Genomic DNA, 23,353 nt, shown 5'->3' with positions numbered 1-23,353 from the left:
AGGATCTGAAGCAATGCTAAAATTTCCCTTCCAGTCACAGCCACAACTAGGTCACCTGTAACCAAGCATAAAGAAGCATCCTCTTATGGCTGATACCTGTGCCATTGCAAAGGATTTGTTCTCTCACTGGAGAGCTGCAGCAGCACATACCCTGTGCAGCAGTGATGTGTCTGATGTAAGGGCTGCCTCTAGATCCCTCTGATCCTGGATTAGATGTTGGTGTATTTAACCACTTCAGTAAGATAGTGGTTAAGAGGTAATTCAACTGCAATATTTGTCTTCTAAGGACTACATAAAAGCCACTTTAATAAGATGGATGCTCTTGTTTTTGTATAATAACAACTAAGTGTACCCCTGCAGAACATCAACCCTCTCACTTATTTACTCTCTGCTCATTTGGGAGTGGATGAATGAGTTGCAAGGAAGCAATGTAACTCCCTAGTGTCACATTATTGTCCTTTTTCTTCATGGAATCCAAGTTCTGTTGCACTCATGGAGACTACAACAATTGTGCACATTTGCCATTTAAAAAGTGTGTTTTTTCAGCAGCCTGGCAATTTCTTTTTATGAAGTCTTGTACTTTAGTATGATGGTTTCATTCTGTCAGTTACCAGTCTTGTTATGGTGTTACTCTGCAGTTAAAGTTTTTATTTACTAAAATGCCATGTGACTTGGGATCTTGAAATGGTTTTGTGGTGCTTATTAGGGTTCACTGCAGGATGGATTTGCTTTGTTTTTCCTGGGCATCAAAGCAGGTTTTCTCTGTGGAACTCACAGCAACTGCAGTGACTTAGCAGGATTTTTCTTCAGCATGAAATCTCTTGAGAAGGCCTAAACTTTGGATCTCAATAAAAATCAAATGTAAGGGGCAGTGTATTCACTGAGGATACTAAATTGACTGGATTGTGTGGAAAGTTCATACTACAGCAGTACACAAAGTAGAATTTAGTCACTTGCATGATGAGACAGGGAAGTTTTCTTTAAACCAAAATGGCAATTAAGAGATACAAACTTTATGAATGTACCAGGCCTGACTATACTCTGTTATTACATCTAATGGGTTTAAAATGACCTTAGTCATCTCACTGCTTCCTCAATTATTCTTTTCTTTTTTTAAAATTTACAGTAATTACAGCTTGGCTATGATCTACTTGCTCAGTTTTTATTATTATAAAATAAGCTGAAATGCTTTTTTTATTGATACAAACATTGCATTTCAGAGTTTCACAAATAGATTTATGTACAGTTTGTTTATACTTAAAAGCAAAGACCCAACCTGTAGCTTTAGGAAAGGAGCAGACAGTGCACTAAATGTTATTTTAAGATAGAAGAGCTTCAGTTTCACATGTCAATAAGGATTCTGATTTTTCAGCATAGCTAATGTATCATGCTTGCAATAGTAAGTTTGGTTGATAGGCTGGGTTGTATATGTAACAAATATGTCACATATCTTATCTAGCCTCGCTGATTTTTCTTTCTACTAGCCTCTCAACCTATTGCAAAACAGGAAAATGTGAATAAAAAGCAGTGGAGTCTTAAAATCCCATCTTCAGGTTGAGTCAATTCTATCCACTCTGTACCACAGTCTGAAACTGAGGCAATTCATTTTTGGAGAAGTCTTTCTTTTAGTGAGCGTGTTATTCTAAGAGATTGATAGGCAAAATGCAGTTTCTTTCTTCAGAAACCCAGATGTTTTTCCTAAATGTAGTCGTCCTTTGATGGTGACAAATTTCTGCAGAACAGCATTTCAGGAATGTTGTTTCTGAGTTGAAAGAGAAATTCCTCATGTTGAAGTTTATTGTACTCATTCCAATAGCATCATTTCTATTCTGCGGGAAGTTCTGGGCTTTTAAGGAGAATGGAAAAATTACCATTAAAAATAAATTTTTTTGCAGGAACTGAAATCCCCAAACATTTCTTTATAATTAAATAGTTATTTTAGAAAAACTGTTAGAAATAAAATTGCACTTGAAAGCTTAGTGCAGTCTTTCAGCTCAGCTGCAGCCCTTCATTCTGAGTCTGTTGAAGGGGGCACTTGTGAGCTCCTTGAACCTGACGTGCTCCGTGGCATTGGCTTCACAGCAGCCACTGTGGTAGGAGCATTGCTGTGGCAAACACCTGAGCTCTCCAGAAGCCCCTTAGGAAAGCTGGTAAAACACAAGCCGTAATTCTGTCAGTATTTTGCTAGAAATTCCTCCAAACCAGTCATCTTAATATATCTGTGAACTGGCATTTTTCCACTACCATTTTTCCAGCCTATTGATCTGGAGCAGTCTTTGGAGGTTCTTAATACCTGGTACACATTCTGGCTTTCCCTTTTTTTGAGGAATTGACCTTCTGTGTTTGATCTTACAGGAATTCTTCAGTGGGTGAAGCTGATAGATAACTTTGAGGCTGAGTACGAGTATGTCACCAATGAAGGAACAGTGTTCACTTTCAAGACAAACCGCCACTCTCCAAATTATCGGTTAATCAACATTGACTTCAACGATCCAGAGGAATCCAAATGGAAAGTTCTCATCCCTGAACATGAAAAAGATGTTCTAGGTAAGAGTTCATGTCAAGTTAAAGACATTAGGTTCTGCTTTTTCCAAATAAATTCAGTAGTTAGTCTGTTGAATGATCTTTTACAGACCTTCTTGCTTTTTTCCTGTGTTTAAGCTTTGGTTAGAATTTGCAGTTTAAAAGACTTGCTGAGATACAAGCAATTCAGAACATCTCTTTCTCTCTCTCTCCAACTTCCTGTGTGGCCCTAGTGAAGTTGCTTCATCTATCCTTGTTTTAATTTGGTGTTCATAGGAAATGAGGGGAAAGTATTTTCCTGCTTCATGTCAGTGAAATAAATGTTTACTAGACACTCAGTGATTACATCAAGAGGGACTTTGTAAGCAGAAAGAAGGGAAAGAGCAAATCTGGCAGTACTGCAGCATGCTTTGAACAGAATTGGTCAGAATTTGAGACAGGATTTCTTTTGTTCCTGGAATAAGAGGAGTAAACAATACTTGAAAAAAAAAGCCTCAGGAAAGTGTAAGGGCATGGAATTCTTAAAGTATAGAAGTAAGTTCAAAACATAAACGTTTGGTTTTGATATAATCAAAATAAAGGTTTATTTTTTAATCCTATAATTTTGCAGAAAGTTCTGTGAAAGCTTAGAATTAGTTTCAGATAATGCAGAAGAACCACCTTTGAGCTGTTTTTTGACAGATACCTCGTGTACATTTATGTAATTTGCTCTCCATACAGTACATGGTATAATTATGATTTATCTGACTAGCATAATTAGTTATTCAAAAATACTCTGAATTTTTTATTAATCAATTTTTGTACAAATTCCGTCATGTTTGCTGCTTTTCCAGTGAAGAGCTGCTTTGTAAAATGAGTAGAATTCTCTTTGTGTATCTGATTTCATATGTACATATAGTGTACCTTCTGTCTTTCCTCACTAAGACACACCTATTTTACTGCATTTCAAAGTCATCTTAACGCTTTTGTCACTTAAAAAAATCTTTATTTCTGTCTGCAGTTCTCAATATGTCCTTTGTGATTTCTGCCCCAGACTAGATGTCCCCAGTGTGACATAAATGTTTATTCTAAACATATCCAGAATTGTAGTGATTTTGCAAAAGACTGGGGTCTAGAATATTGAGAGAATTTTAGTGAATGGAAATGTAGCAAATTAGAGTTTGGTAAGGCACAAATCTTTTCTTAAGATTGGGAACTATTTGAATCAGGAGCAACCTACATCTTAAATGAAGTATGTTTCAAGTCCTAAGCAGAGAAGTAGTAATAGATGTAAGTGAAAATTGCTTCCAAGTCTTAATTTTGGTCATGTGCAAATTCACTGGCAGTGTGTTAAGCTATGCTTAAGTTGTGAGGGATGGAAGTTTATAAAGTGGGATCAAATTGAAGAATTGATGTGGTGAATGTATAAACTGAATGGGATAGGAACCTGTGGCTGACATGAAATGTGGTTGCCATGTGTGGATTTACATGGAGAGTGGTCTAGGCAGCCAAAGGAGCTTTGACCAGTGGCTCTGTAAGCACTGATTATCTATTCCTTCCCAGTAAGATAAATGCCAGATCTGCTCTTTCCTGCACGGTGGTATTTAGCTCAACTCCATTTTGGTTTCATTCTAAAGGCAAAGTCGTGATGAGTTCATGTTCATGCACAAACAAAAAAAAATTAATGCATGCAGCATTCATTTAATGGCTTTTACATGACAGCCTTGACAGTACAGACTGAACAAGAACTGCACTAAAAAAGCTGAAAGCTCAGAGGAATGGGTTTGCTGAGGACACTGGCCTTTAGACTGTAAACCCAACAGGCATTCAGCTCTTAAACAGTTGAAAGCAAACATAATCTGTCATACAAAACCATCAGGGGGACTTTCAGGAATATGTTGTGTGTCATTAATCTTTTACTGTAGTTGAATGTGAAGCCAGAACAAGCAATGATATGTCTACTTCTCTCTATAGTTTTTTGGAGTTGTATGTAAAGCAATTGGATTGAACCAACAAATGCAAGAGTCTCCATAAAAAGATGAGTTTTAAGTAGATCTTAATAAATCTATAGTAGATCTTACAGAAAAGTAAATTTAAATTCTTCAGTTGCTTCTTTGTTACAGACACTTGCAGATTAATGTTGTATCGTAGCATCAAGATATGGGAGTTCTATCATGTTCAGGAAGTTGTAGTCCTGAATAAATAAAAAACTTCACTCCTTCACTTGATGTAGCCAGCAAGCAAGCCAGTCTCCATGTCAGGCTCTTTTAATCATTACAAGTTTTGTTAAGGAAGACATAATTGCAGCAATGACAGTTAATAATTCTTTCTTGAAAACCTTGGAGTCAAGTGAATTTGATTTGGGTGATAAAGAGATGACAGTGTAATAAAGCTCCTTCTGCAAAAGCTAAGACAGCAGTGATTCAGAGGGTAAATGGGTATTACTGCTTTTTACTTATGTGTAGGAGTGATTTTAACAAGATGTAATTTAGCTGTATTAGTATTTCTTCACAAGCATTATAATTAGTGATACTCTAGGTCACAAATCTGTTTTATTGGGATGTATGGATCCTACTCTGGTATGACCTACCTGGAAGACATAGGCTGTTCATTTCTGCATCTTAACTTAGATTCAGTTTCATAAAAACTGCAGTTACAGAAATAGATCTATTTACAAATAATAAATTCATGATTGAGAATTAAGAATCTCTACCAGTGTCCATCACTGGCATAAAGAGATGTTCCACAAAGTATTATTGTATTCTTAGAAAGATGCTACAGCTAATACAATCTAAAGAAATAAAGACACATGCCTATGTGATGGTGTGAATGTCATTTGGTTTCCTCAACTTATCCTTTAAGATAGACTTTTCTATTGGCTTTGACCCTTTCTTTTTCAACAACTGTTTATAAGTGAGATAATTTGGGAAATAAGGGGAAAAATCAAGCATATTGCTGCAGTGATGTTGTACACACACCTGCTACAACTGTCAGCAAGGATTTTACACAGGGATGAGGTAAATTTAGTTCTCTACTCTGTGAGCTGAGGGGAAGAAATAAATGACAGCTATTTTAAAAGGAAATTGAAGAGGGCACCTCAGAGCATATTGTAGTGTGATGAGGCTAATTTCCTTCCCTTTGGAGTTTGTTTATCAAGTGTTAGTTTTAATTTTCAGGGCATCTGAAATCAAACCACAGGAGAGATTCACATCTGACATGGAACTTGTGCTTTAAATGACCACATAGCTGCAAGAAGTGTGCTGAATTGTAAGGCAGCTATGACACTCTAAATGCAGACTGACCATAACAGACCTGCAGCCCTAGTGCTAAGGCAAAGGATAGACCTGCTGGGTTTAGAAGGTTAAATTATTTATTTTGAGAACTGTTACACCCCCCATTGCACCCAGGGTGCTCAGGACTGGTAGAGCAGGGCAGCTGGAGAGCAGCTAAGTTAGTATCCAGCCCTTTCCTTGTGACAATGAAAAGCAAAATAGATCTCCTGTGTAAGGAGAGCTGAGGAATAAGACAAATTCCTGAATGTGTTGTAGATGAGGAGAGGATCTTTAACAGTTCCTTGAATCTCAGTTGGCCATTTAACAAGCAGAGGCAAAGCTAGCAGTGCTCCCTGTACCTTGTACACATCTGCACCTAAACTCAGTGCATGTAAAAGCTTCCCTTTTGTCAGTTACAATTCCCAAGTGGAAAATAGTTGGGGTTTTTTTTATATACCTTTAACCTTCTAACTAATTCATAAATGTGTGGGAGATGGGGAGGTGAGTTACTGCAGCTGATATTTGTGTTTTAGCACCATAGTGAAGCCAGGAGGGAAAGTCTGGAAGGAGCATCAAATCCTTGACTTGTTGAAATTGGTTGAAGCTTTCCCATTAACTTTAACATGGCAGGCTGCCACTGAGGATGGGGTCTCAGTGAGAAGATACATGCTTTATATTGCAAGGGCTTGTCAACATTTACTCACACATTTCAGAATTATTCATGTTTTATTCTGTGAATTGCTCATGCTTTACCTGCAAATTTACTTGTAAGTAGCCTTGAGTAATGGTTACAGGTCATTCTAGTTGAGATCAGCATTGGTACCTGTTAATCTGCAGAGACCCTGAAGTTTATTCTCACTGTCTGTGATGACCAAAAAAACCACCATGACATTCCATGTCCGTCTTGCAGCTACAGCTTTGGCATCCATTGAAATACATTAATTATTCTCACTCAGCAATACGTGTGTTGAGTGGACACATAAGCACAGCCACATCGAGTAACTCAGCAATTCCTGCTGAAGCTCTGGGGCTGCTTGGCTCCTCTGGCGTGGTGTGTTCTCCATCAGCATTTCAGCCTGCATCTGTCAAAGCATGTTTGTACATTCAGACACTTGGCATGCTGTAGTAGTGCTGCAGAAAGGAAAGGTCAAAACTGTTTTAAGTCATTAGGGTTAGTGGCACAGATGTTTAGTGTGAAGATTCAACTCCTTTTTTCACTGAAACTGTTTCAAAAAATTGTTCATAGCAGCATTGCAGTTAGTGACTTTGTGATTAGTGACAGCTGTCAAAATTTTAAAAAGAGTTTTTGGAATGTAGCAGTATATGAATTTCTGGAAGGTTGAACTAGAAGTTCTCAACACAGTTGAGCTCAGTTTTCTAGGCCTTGTTAAGAATTGTATCTCCTCTAGCCCAAATTTAGCTGTTGAAGAATTGTGTGTAACCTATTGTCATCACCAAAATGGTCACTGTACTCTTCAGAGAGAACTGGCCGTACCAAAGATAACTCTTCATAGCTGCTTTCACTACTTAGGACTGCCTCCAAGTGTGTTCATCTCTCTCTGATGCCTGAAGCAAGATGCTCAGGTTGGAGGAGGCAACCTCTGTTTATTGTGTCGTAATATAAATCCTGTGCCTGATGGATGTTGGAAGTAGGTAAGTTGGTAAATTTGGGTATATCCCATAGAGTAACTGCTCTGTTCATTGGTGTTAACTAAAAACAATACCTGTACACCTATACATTGGAGAGATTTTGGATAGTTAGCTTTTCAAAAACCATCACTTGTGTATATAAAAGTGCTCAGCAAGCAATTCACAGTATCCCAGAATGGGGCATCCAAAATAAATGGTTCACTTGCACTCTAAAGGTGCTATGTCTTCTCTCCATTTGTCTATAAAGGGTGCCTACAGCAGTGGTGTCAGGCTTAGAGAGGAGATTTGAAATCACAGAGTCTTGAAAGTTCCTAGGAAGTTCAGAGGCATGCAGGGTGCATCCTGCACTGCACGAGAAAACCAAAAGGTTGGCTGCTGATGCAACACACCCAGCAGTATCTGTGGTTCTCAGTGCTGAGCATGGGAATAACAGAGACTCAAAGCTTGCAGTCCAAAAATAGCTCTTGTTAATAATTCAGCATTTTTTAGCTTGCTGTGTATGTAAGTGTTGGTTCTTAGTGTCTTCCTTTACTTCTGGTCTTTCAAGTCTGCTTCAGTGTTTTGCTCTATTTTGATTTTTGTAGCTGCCATTACTGTAAGTTTTGGAGGCAGTTAGCAATGACCAAACCCAGTTATAATACAGGTACTGTACACAGAAGGTGTGTTCCTAAATTTCATGGAATGTTTTAAAGACATTTTGCACTGGCTTCTCATCTGTTATCTCCACCTGAGAGCATCTAATTTGTAAACCAAAGAGGTGATGGAGAGTTGATATTGCTGCTTCCTAGGCAAATTCCTTAGTAGCAGAAATCCCCACATAAGCCAGCAGCCTTTCTCCTGAGCAGTTGAATCTTTCTAATAAAAAGAATAATACCTCTTCATAAATATATAAGTCAAAGTAATAATGAACATGAGCTCTTAAAGAAAAAATCCATTAAACTGAGTTGTTTAATCAAATAATTAGTGAGAAATGAAAGCATCACCACAACATAATTTTAAAATAAAAATATCGTAAATATTTTTCTTGAGGCAAGTCTATATATTATATACATTTGAAGTTGATCTAGTAAAGAATAGCAGTGGAGTTCATGGGATCTACTCATTGCAGAGACAATAATTCTGCATGCAAAAAAGGTGTGTTGCTGTTGGGATGCTAACTTTTAAATTCATATTTTGTATGAATTCCATAAACCGCATTAAAATGTTGGAAAATTTGTGCAGTGATAGTATAAAAAATATTTTAAATTACTACATATTCTCTTTGTGTATACAGCCAAGAGTGATTCTCTATTTCAAAATATGTAATTGAATAGAACTATTAGCTTGCAATGTTTATTATGTTCTCCAGCCTCACTTAAGAAATTTTAGCCACCCTAGAGCTAAAATTACACATCTATTACTAATTTATAAACAGTGTTACGTTATGCTGTACCTTATTATTTCAGGTCATGGCTAAAATTTCAGTTAGTGCTCTCTGGGGCTTTGGTCAGAAAATTCCCAGATTTAGACTAGAAGTTCATGAGGGTGTTGGAAAGTTTGAGGGTAAAAAAAAAATGAATGGTGGTGTTGGGGAAGAGGGGAGTAGTAAAGCTTTATTTAGGTATTTATGAAACATGATTTCACATGTCTAGAAAGACAAGTATCACATTTCAGTGGTCCTTCAGAAAGAAGCTAAAAAAATTTGAAAGTCGTTGAGCTCTAGGAGATCATGACAGACGTGAACTCTATATGAAGGCATATATGATGCTTTCAGAATAATGAGTTTTGACCTTCAGGTCCAAAAACTTGTTACCCTTAATGGAAGGGGCACAACATACAACTCAGAACTTTTATTCTGGAATTTGAATATGCAAAGATGCATTTATAAGACTGTCTTCTTTACAACTCTGTGAATTCAAATTATTTGGTTTTATAGGACATTGAGGAAACTAGAAAGAGCTGTTAAGATGTGAATAAGATAAAATGGCATAAAACTCAAATTCCATCAATTTTTATATGCTTATGCTCTAATATTTTTTCTCCAATGTTGTCACATTAAACTCTCCATCTCACAGTGCTACTTTGGCATTACAGTGTACCCCTGTCGGTCCTACCTAAAATTTCTTGCTCATTTGGTTCCTCTCCTAATTCTTTGCTTCCAGCAGAAAAAAAAGCCATTTTCCAAGACTGATATTTTTCCCATGATATAGATTTCCAGTCTTCGTTGTCAGAGAAAAAGTTGTGTATATGTAGTTGGAAGAGAATCACCTGCTCATCTAGTCTTACAAACAAATAAAAATTTCCCACATTACCTCCTTCAGGATACTTTCTTTGATTTTTAACTTTGCTTATATTTTGTCTTGCTTGTATTCAATTTGTGAATTAATGAGAAGTTAAAATGCTTTTGTTGCAAAATAATTTCTTAAATGACAGAAATATTGAGCAAGATTAAGATGTTTTAATCTTTCTCTTGTCTGTATGAGTAAATAAATAGACTTGTCACTAGAGATCTAAAGCCAATGACACAGGAGACAGGAGAGAATATGTTACATTATATATCATGCATGAACTGGAGCTCCAAAGAGTTTCTACACTTTGCAGGCCATAGAGATGGAGATTGAAGTGGGATACTCAGCAGAACCACAGAGATTTTTAGAAATGACAGCCCAGATATTTTATTTTAATTGGTTTAATTTTTTTACGTCCAATTGAAAAATTAACATGCCATGAAATAAAGTTTCACATATGTCTAGTAGTTATTCCAAGGAACAAACTCAGGATGGGAGAAGTTCTGCAGAGCAGAAGCTCTCATTCCTGCACAGCTGCACAGACACAGTGGGACTGGAACTAGGACTGCCAGGAGAGATGAAGGCAATGAACCTCTGCAGAGGGATTTGTTCCTGGATCCTTTTGCTGGATTCAGTTCTCTGTGCTGCATCCTGCTCCTCTTACCTTACAGTCTCAAGAATGCTGTTTAGCAACATTAGCATCTTGAATAAGCACGTGGGCTTTTTTAATGGCATGATGAGAATATCACCCCAAAATAACCATTCTCTTACACCCAGTGGGGCTTGCTTCAAGAATAGCCTCCTAATTACTTCAGCAATAGAACCAAGAGAAATAGTAACATCTAGGTTCTATACCAAAATGTGTAATACAGGATCATGTATTTTTTCCTTATGAGTTTAGTTTGAGTATAAATCATAATGATTGTTTTGATTTTCACTACTTTCCATAAGTATTGCTGGCAAAGATAAATGTTTTGCTTGGGTTATGCATTGAAATCTGTGATATTTAAGAGCAGTATTGATCTATAAATATCCTAAATGCATAAGCATATTGATTAAGCAATTCTTTATTCCTGTGTCTGCATAAATTAACTTTAAGCAGCATGGTTAATGTATTTCCAGAGAATGTCAGACTTTACTTTGGGTTCATTTACAAAGATTTAAAAGTTAAAGGCAGTGTGTGTCAAAAATTTTGCTGCATGCATTTAGGTATGCTAAATGCATAGGATCAGAATATGTCTGATTGTTTTCTTTCTTACTTTTTTAAATTGTATTTTCTGTGGCTTTGTTTTTCTTTTCCATGCTGTGCAGAATGGGTTGCTTGTGTCAGGTCCAATTACCTGGTGTTGTGCTACCTGCATGATGTGAAGAATATCCTGCAGCTTCATGACCTAGCCACTGGTGCTCATCTCAAGACTTTTCCCCTAGAAGTTGGTAGTATTGTGGGATATAGTGGCCAAAAGAAGGACACTGAAATATTCTACCAGTTTACTTCCTTTTTATCTCCAGGTAAGGTTTGTTTTGTCTCATGTTATTGTTCCTTTTCCCAAGAACCGTGCCTTTCTCAGTTTTTGTAGTTTTCACCCATATTAGCAGTGATTGTGCACATAAAAATGCATCAGTCTTTGATCCATCAAGCCTAAATAATGTGACTGCTAGTATTTGAGAAACCTTCATTAAGACTAAAGACTGACTTGTACTGGAGATAAAATTGTAGCATTCTCACAGTTCTTGCTTCATACAGCAAGATAGAAGGGGAAAACCTCAGTAAAAGATAATTGTTAATGTATTTAATGTGATTTTTAATCACAATTTTAAAGAACATTAATAAAAGTCACAGAAATTGTTCTCTGATATTTTTATGATCCTTATTTGAGCATCCTTACTGTCTGCCCTTACAGTATTTGGTGTTGCTGGATTGCTGTAGGAATCATGTTTGTACAGTCCTGCAAAGCTGGAACTGTCCATAGCATTACATAATACAGGTGTGGCAAAACAGTAAATATCCTAGGATTTTGCATAGGAAGGGAGTTTGTCAATTGTCAATCTAGTACATGACAAGAAAATGTATTTACTGTTCACTTTTTTTTTTCTTTCTTTATGGCCCAAACAATCAATACCTAATACAAAACAGGATTCAAACATGAAGGGGCAGATCGATTTTGGCACCTTTATCTCCTTGCAAGATTTTGTATCAAAAGGGGATAAAAAATGTGCTTATAGCATCTGACCTGTGTTTTTGCTTGTTTCAGTTGTAGCACAGCAACATTACATTGCAAAATGGCTGTAAAATACTTCAGATAAGTTTGCTGGTTTTGCTAGAAAGGATTATGTCAAATTATCAAAATTATGTTTTGATCTTAGCAGATAAGAAGTGTATGAATTGCCTATTGTCTTACTGTTTACATAAACAGAAATATGATCTATTTTCAGTTCCTCTTTTAAACAACATTCAGATTGTTGCATCCACTGGAGCTGGAGAGTAGCTTGAGGACACTCTTGCATTTATCTCTAACATTGTCCATCCAGCTTGGTGGTTTATCTCTAACTTTGTCCAGCTTGACTTGCCCACACTGTTGGCCAGAAGTTGCCAGTTTTACAGGCCTGCACCATTCATCTCAGCTCATCCAACAGAGTCTCTGCAGCTGCTAAAAATGTGTAGGGGAAGAGTCCAGACCTGTTTTAGTCTGTGGCTTTCCAGCTGGCCAGCAATAACTTCTCTCGCTGCTTGCTGGTTGCTTAGGCAGATTATTTTTCTCCTTTTCATTGATTTCCTTAGCATCTACAAAGAATTCACTATGGCATTGCTCTGTTAACTGGGGCAGAGTGACCTGGAATCTGGAAGTAAAAGGGGAGGTAAGAAATGTGGGTAGACTGTATGAGGATAAGGAAAGAATGAGAAAAGCAGATCAAAGAGGTAATTTTTAGGTAGGTTTATTTTAGTTTGTGTGCAACCTCTGTTCACCTCATCAGTGGAATAATCATACAAAAGGTATGGGGCTGATCCTTGGTTAACATAAATATTCCTACTTTACTATCAATATAATTTGCACCTGTATTAGGACTGATGCAAATTGGATGGACTATTATTTTTTTTCTAATGACAAACAAATTAACATACTCGTGTTTAATACCTACAACAAAAGTAATAATAACCATACATATGAAATAATGAGTAAAGGAGTTCTAAACCCACACATGCTGACACTATAAATCAATTTCTGTTATTCCCTGAAAAATATGGCTATCCCTGCTGTCCACTCTGGTCTGATGCTTAGGTGACCACTGGCATTTTACATTTATTTAGTACCCAGCAAAACAGTTAAAAATACTACAATTTTTTTTTTTTTATATTAACTGCTGTGACACTAAAAATAAAACAGAACAAGATATGCAGTAGCAGGGGTTGAATTGCATGTTAGTGTAACATAAGGTTGATTTGCTCTGGAATGCAGTCTGTGACTGTGCTTATTCTTCATCATGTGGTTTGCTAAGATGTGGGAATTGTGCCTGCTGTGTGTGCAGTGTTTGCCAGTACATTGCCCAGCTTGGGCAGCTGCCTGTGTGTCAAACAGCTGCTCTGCTGTTGCTGACTGGAGAGCTTTACACTGAAATTCCATACAATTTTCTGGATCCTGATCTTTAAGGGAAATGCTACCTTAATGCTGATTTGGACCTATCAGCCTGATTAGGCTTACTAATCATTTTGTGATAAGTAAAAAAAAAAAAAATCCCAGCAAACTAGGGTGGTCCTACTTTAGTCCCCTGCTAATTCACTGTTATGGAAAAAGGCTTTATCAATTGCTAGAAATGTTTGCTTACATCTGCATTTGTTTACCAATCTCTATCTTCCTGATTTTCCAGTCTATAAAACTAACTTAAAGAGGCAATTCCCTGGTATCAGATAAGTTTCCTCATTATTTCATGTTTTAGTCTGTATGAATTTTATAGTTATAAACTCTGTAGTAATTACTTCTATTTCCTGAATGTATCTATAATACACAGAATACATCAGGATTTCAATCAAGTCCTGTCCACCTTGGTTAACTTTATTACATTGAGGATCCCAGTAGAATGCTTACTGCCATACCTTTGGCTGTTTTTTTCCCTCATATATGTTCCAAATTTTGCAGGGACCAGCTTGTTGTAAAGGAGAAAAAGAATAATTAACACTCAAGTTAGTTTGTGTATCACATGTATCTGTAGTACAGGCATGAATATTAGGATTTTTTAGTATGTTAACCAGTGTGCAAACGTGATAGTCACCTTGTATGACTATCACATTTGTATGACACATTTGTATGACACATAGTCAAATGTTATGAGGGTTGAATGACAGGAAATACGTTTTATAGTTTAAATGCAAAATTATTCTTGGTTAATTGCACATCTGTGTAGTGTCTAGATACTGCATTCCCTGTGATTCAGCCTCTGCTGCAGCCTAGAAGTTCTTTACTATTTATAGACATAAGTTTTCTCATGGGCACAGTCCTTTGGAAATCATATATACAACTCAAGTGAAGTTGTCTTCAAACTTGCAGGATCAAGTTGTAAGAAAAGCTACTCAAGACCAAATTTTGTTCAGTTCCATAGGAAACCTGTGCCTGTCTGCCACAATTTCAAGTGGATGTTTAGCTCTTTCTGTTATCTGGGCCCTTTGAATTTTAATTTCAAATATTTTACCATAAGGAGAAAATTGTTGACCTGAGTGAAATTCTTGATATATTTATTCTCAGTCTGGTGGATGTAAAAGGGAGTGGTTTAAATTTGACTTTACATCTCTTTCTTCTAACATTATTGTTCTTAATAAGTCCTTTCTAACTTGATGTGAATGGTTTTTTCCCCCTATTTTGCTTAAGTCCCCCTGGCTTTGTGTGAGTGGTGAGAATTACTCTTTCTGCACAGAAAGCCTTTGCACTCTCCCTAGATGAAATGCATATATGTAAGTGTTAAATTGTGTAATAAATGAAAAAAATGTGTCCAAAACTACTGATTTTCACCTTGCTGAGTTACCTTTCCCATTCATGACTCCAGCACAGTGCCTAAACTGGCATCTTTTTAATGATGGATGTGTATTCTGTATTTTAGGTATTATATATCACTGTGATCTGACCAAAGAGGAACTGGAGCCAAGAGTTTTCCGAGAAGTGACTGTTAAAGGATTTGATCCTTCAGTTTACCAGACAATTCAGGTAATAAACATGAGCCCTGCTGTCTTGCTCTAATCACCTATGCAAGAGCTCAAGACAGCTGGACTTGGCTGTTGGTGAGGAGGTTTGCTTTAGAACTACGCTTTGGTTTTGAATTGAAATACTATTGTATTCAATACGAGTATCTCAGTGTGGCAGCATGGAGACTCCTTTGGAGGTGCCTATTACGCGTAGTGAAGGTGTATAAGAATTAGCTAAATTTAAGGTTTATAAAGTTAAGAGAAACTATTTCAGTGGAAAACAGTGTAAGCTACAGATTATATGGAACAGGTTCAGGAGAATACAGGGTTCTTCATAGACAATTGCTATGACCTCGTATCAATTATTGTTACTAAAAAGATTGTACAAAATATACATTTTAAGTAGTAAATGATCTTTTCACTAAACACAGCTTTAGTAAGACCCTGATAAAGTACTATGCCCAGATCAGGACTTTTAAGACAGTTATGGAACTTGTAGAGTTCATGGAAATTTGTTGAAATCATAGAATTATTTACACTGAAAAAGACCTTTTAAGAGCAAATCCAACCATAAACCTATTATTGCCAAGTCCATCACTAAATGTGTCACTAAGTGCCCATCTGTTTGTCTTTTAAAAACATCCAGGGATAGTGACTCAACTGAAATCATTAGGGGTCTAGAAAAACAGTCATTATATTGGGATGCTTAGCATATTTATGACTTGCAATTTCTAGAATAGATATTGAAGGGTGGATTCAATTTTATATATGTAGGATGTTTCCATCTTCTGGCTAAGAGTAAGAATGGAATAGGGGCTTTTTCTTTCTATAGACAAAGGTGTAACAAAATCTAGTGCCAAAAGTGGAACTTCAATAAGCTTAGCCTGCAAAAAGGTGAAATTGTGTAGAAGGTAAGCAACATAAAGCCATGTAACAGCATGGCTTGGAGTCTTCAAAAAGAGATTAGATACTTCTTTTAATATCTTGTTTTTAATTTTGCCTCTGACACATGCCAAGGCACATTCTCTAAAAGTGTAAAGGCAGTAGTATGTGTACATGAGGTGGTTGTAAACAGCCCCATCTGTTTGTCTCTACATCTCCAGACAGAAATAAGAGTGTGGTAGAGAACAATTTGCTGGAAATGTTCTCACAGAGAATGCATTTTTGCTGCTTCACTCAAATTTATTAAGGGTCTTTCTCAGGATAACTTTAGGGCAGAGTGAGCTGGATCAGAAAAAGAAAACTGCATTCCCTTTAGGAAAGAACTTGGTACAATTGTAATGCTGCCATCAAACCCAGAAGGATAATAATGAAACACAAATACCCATGTAATTAAAAAGGATATAGAAGAGGTTGCTGTAAATTAGAAATAATATATTCTTCCAGTAAATCAAATTTTATATAATAAATGTCTGGAAAAATAAAATCTCATTTTACACTTAAATCAATTGCATGCTAAATTAAGGTAAAGTAGAACAGTACTACAGATCATTTCAAAGAGGAAGCATGCTGTTGCTATGCCCTTGGAAACTTTCACTTTGTAAAGCACTGGCAGAGATTCACTGCTAGGCTGTAATGTGGTGGAAGTCAGCATCACTGCTTCTGGTTTTGTCCTTACTTGGCTTCTGCTCAGTTCCAGCCCTAGGGAGATGTGACCTGTGTAGTTACACTGGGATCAGGGCTTATGAAGAGCACTCTTGGCTCACCAGTCATCCAGTTTTGCCTTATATCAAGAAATTATCTCAGTATGGCAACTTCTTGGAAATTAGTTTTGGTACGTTTCATTCAGATCCATGGAGGAATCTCAGCTGAGCTGTGGAAAAGGCTGTTTGCCAAGGCCAGGGCTGGGGCTGCCTGCTCGAGTTTGTAGTGACTGAGCCTGTCAGTGCTGCCCAGGTCAGATGGACTCCAGCCTTTGTTTCCATTTGTGTGGTCCCACTTAGGGCCTTGATGGTGCTTCTGCTTGGAGGAGGGAAAGGGGATGGAGGGGTATCAAAGCAGGGTATAAAAGGCTGTCAACCTAAATGAATACACAGCCATTTCAAAACACAGGCAGCATTGCAGGGAACTGTAGAAAAAATCTAATATAAGGATACAAGAAATATACTGAAAGTAGGCAAACCTTGATTATTAAAGGAGAATGAACAATGCTACATAATCTATTTAATAATTGTAATTTCCATCAGAATTATGAAGTAATAAAGGATAATGTTGCTGGCTGTCCTAATCCATGTCCTTAATGAAATGCAGGTCTCCTGCCAAGGTTCTTTCTTTATTCTCATATACCTGAAGAAATGCCTACTAATACCAGCAATCTTCCCAGCTTTGCTGTGCAGCATGTATGAAAATGTAATGAGTTATTCTTTAAATATCTTTGAATATAACAGGGTCAAGATTTGAACTGAAATGTAAGGTGTCATGTGTATATGAAACCTGAATTAATGGCAATTGGAAAATTGCCACAGTGCCTGATTTTTGGTTTTTCAAATCCAATCTACAGTATTTGGTATATGTTGATATGTTGCAAAGTGCAAGGGTAGACTAGTAATAAAGTTTACTACACTAAGAAACTTTGTGGTAGAGCTGCTGATGTTTTTGTACCTAGGGCTAAGATCTTACCCTTTGACAGCCCAAACTGAGAACAAATTAGCCAACTTGCACTGAAGGGAGAGCTGTTTCCACACCTGACTTTTGCACCAGGGTAGGAGCATGTTTGTGAGTTATTGGCTCCATGTGACACCCTGCAAGTACAGTCTAGTTCATTGTGCTGTAGCTTGTATTTATGTCCTTACCTTGAAAGACTCTGTGACCTTCATGACAAAGTCAAACTGTTTAAAATGCTTGCCACACATCAAAAATTTATCCTGGCTGCTTTTGTTAAATGACACATTAAGTTGTATTAATTAATCTTCCTCTGCAAAGCACTTCTTGAATTTGTTTTTTCTTCCCTGTGTACTTCCATCTATCACAATGACAGACTTTTCCAGGAAATAGCCCGGGATGGGCTTTACAGAAGGAAAAAACACTTTTATAGGAGCTTAAAAACAGCACTTGCCCTAAGATGTTTACTGTGCTAATAACTCAACTGTTGCTTTAAATAAAAGCATTTTATTTAAACAAAAGTATTTTATCTCTGTAAAGGTGCCAACTATGTTCTTATATGCCTCTCCATGTTAGCACCTCTCAGTGACACTTAATCATGGATAAACAGTCTTCTGGTGTGGCTCACAGCACACCTACTTTTAGGCTGATGTGTAGGCTTTTAAGTGTTAAAAATTGCAGCAATAAAAATGTTGATTGGCTCCTTTTAGCATTCTTTGAATACCCTCCAGTACTTAAAATACTTTGAGATGAACCAAAAATAGATGTTGCTATTGACAGATGCACTTTGGATTAGCTCTTGCAGAAGGTGAAATTCATAACACAACTTAGTTTGATTAAAAAAGCAGCTGCTGTTTAGTTATTTCAGCACAGAAGCAAGAAGCACAGGCCTTAAAAAAAATATATTTCTGTTTGTGCTGGAAGGAGTTTTTCCACCTTTCTTTTGCAGAAATTACTTTTGCAGGTGAAGTCATTTTCATGAGAATTTTATTCTTTTCTTGCTCACTTTCACTCCCAGCCCAAAGCCATTGCAGTACTGATTTCAAGTTATGAAGCATTGATAGGGAAAATTCGTCTACAGTCATTCTCATTCCAAGTGGAACTTTACACCATACAGTTTGGCACAGTGATTAATCTCTGCTTCAGGAAAATACAACACTGAGAGATGAGTCAGGCTTGAGATTGACTGGCAGAGAAACTTGTGCACAGCACCTGCCCATGCTATTCCTGGATCTTGCTGTTGCTGGTGGTATCATTCCATGAGCATTAGATTCCCTCATTAATGAAAAAAACAGAGGAAAGCAGTGTCCTCTGAAAACTGTAGTAAGCTCAACCTGCTAAGCAATGCAAGAGCTGATACTATAATTATCTTTGGTTTTTTCAGTGCGGTTATAGAGATGGTCTTAACATAGTTGGTTTTTTTCCCTTACTCACATATATATCTTAGAATCAAAGCATGGTTTGAGTTGGAAGGGATTTCAAAGATTATCTAGTTCCAGCCCCACTCCCATGGGCAGAGACATCTTCTGCTAGACCGGGTTGCTCAAAGTCCCATCCATCCTGGCCCCAAGGATCATGCATCCACATCTTCTCTGGGCAACCTGTTCCAGTGTCTCACCACCCTCACAGTAAAGAATTTATTCATAATTTCTCATCTACACTTTCCCTCCTGCAGTTTAGGCCCATTTCCTTCTTTCTGTTGCAATATGCCCTTGTAAAAAGTTCCTCTCCAGTTCTTTTGTAGGTTCCTCTTAGGTACTGGAAAGCCACAATGAGGCTACCCCAGAGCCTTCTCCTGAGCACCCCTAACTTTTTTAGCCTGTCTTCATAGGAGGGGAGCTCCAGCCCTCTGATCATCTTCATGTGTCCCCTCTGGCCTGCTCTGACATGTCAGTGTCCCTGTGCTCCAGGGACACCTCAGGAGCTCCAGGTGGGGCCTCACCAGAGGGGTTACCTGCTGGCCATGCTCCTGTGGATGCACCTGGACACAGTTGGCTTTCTGAGCTGTGAGTGCACTTTGCTGGGACACACGGAGTGTCTGGTCAGCCAACATCCCAAGTATTTCTCCTCAGGGCTGCTCTCTGTCCACTTCCCCCCAGCCTGTATTTGTGCTCGGGATTGTGTTGATTCAAATGCAGGAGTTTGCCCTTGGCCTTGTTGAACTTCATGAGGTTCACACAGTCCCACCTCTCAAGCCTGCCGTGGTCCCTCTAGTTAACATCCCTTCCCTCCAGCATGTCCACAGCTTGGTGCCAGCAGACTTGCTGAGGATACTCTCAGTCCATTTTGCAGACAGAGGTGTTAGGCAGCACCAGCCCAAATGCCCCAGAACTGCCCCACTGACCAGAACTCGTATGACTTTCTGTATTAATAGATCATTGTAAGTTGTAAGATCATTTAAATCTATCTGCTGAGACAAAGCACTCTCATACCAGAGAACTGAAGGCATGTACTTGCAACTGATTCTGAGCAGAGACATATAATTTTCCCTTTTTCTACAGAGGAATAAGTAATTTTGGCATAATTTTCATCCCTCTCTTAAGAATCCATCACAACCAAAAAGGGGTTGATTTTTGAAGAGTTGGACTTTCTTTCTTCTCTCAGCATTTGGGGTTTGAATCCTGCCTTGATCTCATGGGATGGGAGGATAGCATTAATGCTTGGGGAAAACAAGTTGCTTATTGTTGTTTGTTTCTATTTTATTCCTTTTATTTCCTTGAGGTTTTGTATTGTAGTAAGGAAGAAAATGAGTTCAAGAAGCTTTGGACAATACTTCAGGCACGTGGTATGACTCTTGGGGATGGTCCTCTGCAGGGCTACGAGTTGGACTCAGTGATGCTTGTGGGTCCCTTCCAGCTAAGCATATTTGTGATTCTGTGAAATATTGGTGGGAAGAAGGAATGTGACAAACACCACAGTTTTAGTGCTTGCCACAGTACGGCAGAGGGGAAAATAAGCTTTGAGCCACTTCTTTCAGAGCTCCCAGGAAGGAGATTGAAAGCTTTGGCTCTGATCTCACCTAGTGCTTTGGCACCAAGGCACCAGTCTTGCTCTGGAGGACACCAACAAAATCACAGTGACAACTGTGACAGCCCTGGCAAGTTGCCTGTGGAATACAGTATCTTACACCCTTGGCATGTGATTGTTACAAACACCACATCAGTCTGCCATTATCTCTCCTAATTGGAGGTCAGTGAAGAAACACTGAAACACTGAAAATGTTGTGCTCTAGTTTAAAGGCCCTTGTAGTTCTTGAAAGCCAAGAGATTGTATATTAAATATGTTAAATATTTGCAGCCACATTACACTCCTTAAGGGAGGAAATTGTCAGAATCAAGGACTTTACATCTAGATAGAGTATCAATTGATGGATTTCTTATGATGACCTTAAATGCTCTTGAACTTTGAAATCCGTGTGCTGGAGTAGCAGAATAACAGTTGGCTCTACCTCCATTATCATTTAAGTAGCCCCATCAAATGCAGTTCAGATATTCCTTAGGTATCTGGAGTAGGAATCACATCTTTATATTCCAAATAAGAAGCTGAAGTGATGGACTTTGCATTGCTTTCTTCACCAATCCAGTTCAAATCCTATTTTAAGGTCCTAATGTGTAGATTTGTTCTGTCTCTTATATATCCTGGGGATTGATGCATAGTTAGGAATTTGGGAGCTTTTGTTCAGCAGAATGCAGAACAATGGAAATGTGGTTTGGGATGCAGGGGAGTGCAAAACTTCTCTTAGGAAGAATTAATACACTACTAACTACACAATGTGAAAATAATACTAAATTTTTTTTTTAAAAACTCTCTATGTTCATTTGTATTGTCATATAGGCTTTGAGATTCAATAGTTCCAAGTTTTTAATAGTAAATTCTTTATTTTTCTGTTGAGTGTGTAGGGAGCTGGAGAGCTTCTTAAAATGGAAGTGTCTGTAGAACCATCATGCTCTAGACTTTATAAAAACGTTCATTGGTTTCAAGCATTCAAGAGAAGTGATTGCTCAGTAGTTTAACTAAAGCTCATTATGAAAGACTGTTCCTGCACCTTACTCAGTAGAACTTTTGTTTGAACTTGCAGTGGTTTGTTTTCTACTTTTCTAGTGAAGGGAGATGTTAGTTGGCTTACTTAATCCCAAACTGCATTCCACACACTCTCAGAATTCCTTAAAACACAAGGTGAAATAGCACAGACTGACAGACCTGTAAGCATTAAACATAGTGTTTATGGTGAATTGAATTCCTCTTTGCACCCAGGAGTTTTAAACAAGAGCTTAAGGAATTGTAGTGGAGCTTAAAGGATTGCCTCACATGTCTTAAATGATTGCATTATTGATTGTAAATAAAAAATAGTTTTGATTTTTACAGTAAATGGGAAAATGCCTTTTGCTATCAAAAAGATTTAGAAAGTCATTCACTCAGACACCTTAAATAAACACATGTGTTGAGGTCTTCAGGAAGCTCAGTAGGTAGATTCTTTGCTGATATAGAGATATTAAAATGATAATGTCGTAGTAAAAATACTTGGGGTTTGTCTTCCTTCTAAAAAGTCACTGAAGAATTTCTTCCCTTCTATTTTTCCTGGAACTTTGATATTCACTTCTCTGATTGAACTCACCTCCACTAATTAAGCATGAGCACATTGCTATTTTAATTAACTCTCTTACTCACAGGGTAAGTAAGAATTCTGTTTAATGTTCCTCAGTGGGAATCTACTTCCATCTTTTCTTCTCCCATTTGTATAGGCTTATCAGTGTTATTTCTCAAAGGTAGTGAATATTATTAACTTCATTCTACAGGAACAGAAACATTCAGGATGAAATTTGTCCATGGCTTCACGTTGATAAGGTGTTGCTCTGGAGATGTGGTTTGCTGTTCTAATGGCAGTGGCTTGCTGATCCTCAGAGTTGATTTTTCAGATGTGGATTGAAAACCTAATCAAGATGGTTATTAAAATCCTACACAAATAGTTCAGAGAACTTCAGCATCAATAAAAAGCCCCCCTCTTGATATGTCTAATAGTAATAAAGGCTGACATCACACAGTCTTTTGATCATTATAGTGTTTGTGTGTCTTGTATAGTGCAGATTGAATGGGCAATACCATCCATGATAGAGGGTCAAACACAGAATAGGTCCACAGGAAAAAAAATGCTCTAAAACCTCTTTATAGCTGTTTAATTCTTGCTTAAACCAAGTAGTCGTAAAAATGGGAAATTTCAGCATAGTCCTCTACTGAAAGAAAAAAGTGATAGCTGCCCCTTTTCTCACTAAGAAGATAAATGTCAAACTGTGGCATGCCAGCATTGTTCAGAATGAGAATGCTCCTCTGCAGAATGGGAATATTTCTATCCATCTGCCCACCCATCATTTTGCCTCATGGAGCCTGGCTGGTGGGGTGGGGTTTAATTGTGATGATAATGCTGTATTGAGGACAGATTGCTCTGGGACCAAAATCATTAGTTTTATTCAGCTGGCAAAAGATGATTAGATGATGGCAGTTGTCATTCGTCACTGGCAGAGGAGCCAGCATTCGAGCCACTGCCCTAGCAGGGAGCCACACTGGCTGCCTTTACTGGGCCTCCTAGAAAACCAGACTTTTCTGGTTGTATTTTTCTACTAGCAGTGTCATGTAAGTGCATTTAATAGTCATTAGGTTTCCTAGGAAGGGGATTTACTCTTAGGAAGAGTTATATACCCAGGTATGTATCTGTCTGTGCCATAGGACAGTGTTTAAATTCCAACAAATTTCCAGAACAGTAGCAACTACAGTAGTTTATTTGTTAGTGAGGCTCATATTACTTGAAAATAAAATGTTGGGCGCTCTGTTAATAGGTGTTTGCACATCTGTGTTATCCATATGGGCGAGTTTTTAAAATGTTTTCTTTGGTTTTA

General features: G+C 37.7%; 1 protein-coding gene across 1 annotated transcript in view; it reads left to right on the top strand.

Moving 5' to 3' along the window:
* Window positions 1-23,353, top strand: part of PREP (prolyl endopeptidase) — an 84,871-nt gene that overhangs the window by 35,798 nt on the left and 25,720 nt on the right. The window contains exons 8-10 of the mRNA XM_064709866.1: window positions 2,356-2,547; window positions 11,003-11,200; window positions 14,780-14,883. Coding sequence (XP_064565936.1) covers window positions 2,356-2,547; window positions 11,003-11,200; window positions 14,780-14,883 — 494 coding nt within the window. The remainder of the gene's footprint in view (window positions 1-2,355; window positions 2,548-11,002; window positions 11,201-14,779; window positions 14,884-23,353) is intronic.

This window comes from Zonotrichia leucophrys, chromosome 3, assembly GCF_028769735.1.
Source record: "Zonotrichia leucophrys gambelii isolate GWCS_2022_RI chromosome 3, RI_Zleu_2.0, whole genome shotgun sequence".
In the NCBI taxonomy this organism is placed as follows: Eukaryota; Metazoa; Chordata; class Aves; order Passeriformes; family Passerellidae; genus Zonotrichia; species Zonotrichia leucophrys.
This window is presented reverse-complemented; position numbering and strand designations above follow the sequence as displayed.